General features: G+C 36.7%; 1 protein-coding gene across 1 annotated transcript; it reads right to left on the bottom strand.

Annotated features, from left to right (window-relative positions):
- Nucleotides 1–659: 659 nt before the first annotated feature.
- On the bottom strand, nucleotides 660–3,416 carry gpr78b (G protein-coupled receptor 78b). Its single transcript, XM_079867919.1, has 3 exons — nucleotides 2,607–3,416; nucleotides 2,391–2,504; nucleotides 660–1,200 (listed from the first exon to the last, which is right to left on the bottom strand). Exons 1-3 carry the CDS (start codon nucleotides 3,272–3,274, stop codon nucleotides 963–965), a joined length of 1,020 nt encoding a protein of 339 aa, XP_079724045.1. The 5' UTR covers nucleotides 3,275–3,416; the 3' UTR covers nucleotides 660–962.
- Nucleotides 3,417–4,186: the final 770 nt, after the last annotated feature.

Genomic DNA, 4,186 nt, shown 5'->3' with positions numbered 1-4,186 from the left:
TTAAAACATCTGTTTTTGCTTTATTTCATCAACGAATAATTCCACATTGCCATTGCTTGTTTCCAAGCAACACAGTGATGTTTCGGTACTGAATCAATCCAAATTTTTTGAGAATCCGTCTAATGAATGACTCAATGACTCACTCACAAAGACAGTCACTTGCATTGTCCTTGAATGAATTAGCCATTTTGAACAATTAATTTGACTAAATGATTCATTCACTCGTCAAGACAATGATTTGCCGCTATCTACGGGCAGTTTTAGTTTCATTTAATTTTTTTTCCCATAATTTAATATTTTTTATATATTAATATCTCCTGCTTGAGGCTGATAAAATCATATATGCGGTCCACCATGCTGCAAGAAAGAACAAACTTGCCCAGATGTCAATTGAACACAATGTTATGAGATCACTGGATAATAAGGATAAACTTGTCAGAGTTTTGTCAGAGTTTTGAAGGTCTCATTGGAAAGCCAAGTTCTTAATGTCAAAATTGGAATAGGCCTAAATGTAAAATATTTTCTCTTGATGTAGATTATTCGTATTTATATTGTATTAACTCCTATTAAATCACTTATCTAATCGATGTTCTCTAGATTTTATTTCTTTGCTCTCACTGCCTTTTAATTACGCTGTCCAAGGTGCTTGCTGAGGGGCTGATAGAGTGATGAAGATTGAATGTTGATTTTGTTTTTAGATAGTGGATAGTGGTAGATAGAATGCATTTAAAAATAGACTATTAAGAGTGAAATGAGTTAACATTGTTAAATATAACAGATAATAAAGTAATTGCAGTCGCATTGCGTATAATAGTTGTATGTCTTTTTTGAGGGCTCCAACTGTTTGAAACTGGCTGCCAAATTGCAAAGGCCACCAACTGTGACCACACAGTCCTATTCTTTCACAAACACACACACAAACAAACACCTTTAACAGGCTTTTCCTGTTTGTGCAAGTGCCATTAGCTGATTCTCTGAAGACTGTAGTCATTCTCTGTGTCCATAGAGCTGCTGTGTCCAGAGGATGGGTTTAAATCACGCTTCAACAGGCGATTGGCCACTGTTATCAAGACCTTCTTGTACTGTTGTCGCAGGAGGGAGTAGACGAAGGGATCTAAAGCTGCCTTGCTGTATGTTAAACACTTGCTGACAATACCCCAGTGTCGGTTGACATCCACAAAGGGAAGCAGCTCAGTCAACCTGTGAAACAGAGGCAAAGCCATTATTAACATAATGACAGCATCTAGACAAGAACCACACAAACACACAACTCAGTATTAATTTACCATGACTGTTTAAGCAGTAAATATATTTTGTGTGTAAAACACATGCAGAACTTATTATGGTCTTTTATATAATGATAAACTTAATAGGCATTAATCCGTTAGATAACTTCCCTTAAGTTATCTAACGGAATAATACCTATTAAGTTTTTCATATTATAAAAGACCATAATAAGTTTTGCACGTGTTTCTCACTCAAAATATAACTTTCAAAGAATCTACTGATAAACAGCAATATTTATTCAGTCCTTAAAAGTATCATGTTAGTTGTTCTGAAAATTACTCCAATTTAAAAAAAAAAAAACTATTCATTCTCATGTGAGAAATGAGTTGCTTACCAATGGACAATTTTGGCTATTTATATTGGAAAATACTGTTCTATAAATGTAATGCATAATGGTAACAATGATAAATGTTAATAATGCTTATATTAAGTGTAACTTTGAAAATATGAAACATAAATAGGCCCTTTATATACAAATATAAAACTATATAAAATAATGAATAATAAAATTATTTTATTGTTGTAGTATAATCATTGTTTCGTTTTTCCTCTGTCAAAAGATAAAAACAAAAATAAAAATCAGTTCTGCTATCCTGTGGTCAACGAAATGACATTATATGTGACCATTTTATTTGAAGGGAAGAGAAGTAAGAATAGTAGGTGTTACAGACACAGCAGTTTTACAGCAAAAATTGTTTTATTTTATTTATTTTAGATCAGGTGAGCTTTCAAGATCATTCGCGAATCCCTCTAGAGACGAAAATTGATTGTGTTCTGTCACCTGGCGAACAAGAGCTATTCTTGGAAAGATTTTTTTTCTTGTCTTGTTAGCGTCATCTCACGAGTCACGACTCAATTAAATAACGCCATTTCGAGGCACTTTTATACTTTTCAAGAGTAAAACATTTCTACAAGGAAGCAATTAAGATCATAATGCACAATTGAACGTATACTGAACGCTGCAAACCGCTTCGTTGCGTCCCTCATCAGCCTCCCTATTCAGATCTCTGTATTATACTGTCTGATAAACAACCCCTCCCAGATAAAGTGTTTGTACCAAGTGGTTTGTAAAATGTTAAGCTTTTAAATAATAAGCGGCATACCTTGTAATAACATAAGGGGCGAAACAGATGATGAAAGATCCAATGAAAATGCTGATCTTCTTAGTAGCGCGCTGTTTTCTCCTCTTTTGTTCTGAAAGACAGCGCTGCTTAACACTATACAAAAGAGTTTTACAAAATATTAATGACACATGATCCAATGGGAAACCTGGTAAAACATCCCAATGATGCTTACTAAGAATAAATGGTCATAAATACCTTGGATGAATATCTACCAGTAAGAAGAGGGTCTGCATGGTTATAATGTCAATCCTCTTGCAGTGAAAGCGTGCAACTTTTAAGACCTTTAAGTATGTAACGCACAAAATCAGAAGCGAGAGCATAAAGCTGGTGGCATGAAAGACAATGGTGAACACAGTAAACTTAATCCGTGTGCTCTCCTCGCTCAAATGCAACGTGCAGGATGCGTAAATCGGACTGTATTCAAACCATGAGAAAAACACCGGGATGAGAGAGAACGTGAACGAGTGAAGCCAAGAATAACACACCATGACCAACGCGTCCTGGTAGCGCATTTTGCTAGAGTAACTCAGAGGGAAAACTACGGCGATCCAGCGGTCTATACTGAGGGCTGCCATGCTTAGCATGCTATTGGCTATCAGAAAGGTCTCCAGAAAGCTTAGCGTGCCACAAAGACAGTCTCCAAAAGGCTGCTGGTGCTTTACAATCCCAATTAAAGTGGACGGCATGTTCAGGACAGAAATCAGTATGTTGCAAAACGACAAGTTCATGGTGAACACCCCTGGCACCTGTCGGCGTATTTCGCTGCTGTGGATGAAACATAGCAACACCAGTAAGTTCGACAACAAAGAAACAATCGCAACCACAACGACGAACAAAGCTAATAGAATTTCCGCAAAGTCCATTTCTCACTTCAGAAGTCCCCTTGCCATATATTTGCCCCAGTTGGTGATGAATGTTATCAGCTGCATGATTCTTCTGAGACAAAATAATTACGGTTGCCTAATAAGTCACATTAGGCTCAACTCGCGCGCGCTGTCCAGAGTGCTGAACCATAGTAGCGCATGCACATTTCACTCTTAAAAAAAAAGAAAAAGAAATATGTAAAAGAAAAGAAAAGAAGAAGAAGAAAAAAACATTTCTAAAGACAATATATTTTATGACGAAGTAAAAGCCATTCTCTGTCCATCGTGATAGAGGCGTTCAGTCCTGCGCGTTTTAACGCTTGTGTTGGTGAAGCTCATGGACTCTATTACGCTTGGCTCATGCGCACAAGGGCCGCGACGGTGGGAGGACGTTTTGTACAAATACGTAAAAAAAAAAAAAAAAACCTTTAAATCTTGTTGTTGATTCACCACACTATCTTTCAAATCTGCCGGCACTCGCGAGCTCGCGAGTAATCTCCCCCTCGCATTCGTCACGGTGTCACTGAGTGAAAAACGCAAAAGGCGAAGCTTGAATTTACAGGCATGTCCCTCTTTGGCTAATGTAGTTTCAAGATGGAGGGGCAACATGGCGACCGGCATTCGAACCCCTCACCCGTATGTACTTTCAATGGCAGATTATAAACTTAAGAGAATACTTTATTACTTGAAAGAAGTAAATAAACATTAATGAGCACATATATTTTTGAAAGAACTAAGTGTTTTTTGCTAAGAATCAACTAAAAAAGTTACACAGTGTAGCTTTAAATGTATCTAGGCCTATTCATTTTACATACGTTTCAACAGCGCTTTATTTAGTTATTTATTATTATTTTATTTTTTTTAGTTAGAGCGCACAGACGTACATTATCGCCTAAAAACTCTTAAAGGGGT

This window comes from Squalius cephalus (genome assembly GCF_949319135.1).
Source record: "Squalius cephalus genome assembly, chromosome: 3".
Taxonomy (NCBI): domain Eukaryota; kingdom Metazoa; phylum Chordata; class Actinopteri; order Cypriniformes; family Leuciscidae; genus Squalius; species Squalius cephalus.
The sequence above is the reverse complement of the archived record's forward strand: the minus strand, read 5'-3'. Positions and strand labels throughout refer to the sequence as shown.

What these genes read in the sequence shown, in the direction of transcription:
- gpr78b (XM_079867919.1), bottom strand. Translation starts at nt 3,274, where the DNA reads ATGGACTTTGCGGAAATTCTATTAGCTTTGTTCGTCGTTGTGGTTGCG. An exon ending in CTGGTAGATATTCATCCAAG is followed by an intron (nt 2,505 to 2,606) that starts GTATTTATGACC and finishes TCTTTTGTATAG; the next exon opens with TGTTAAGCAGCGCTGTCTTT. An exon ending in GCCCCTTATGTTATTACAAG is followed by an intron (nt 1,201 to 2,390) that starts GTATGCCGCTTA and finishes TCTGTTTCACAG; the next exon opens with GTTGACTGAGCTGCTTCCCT.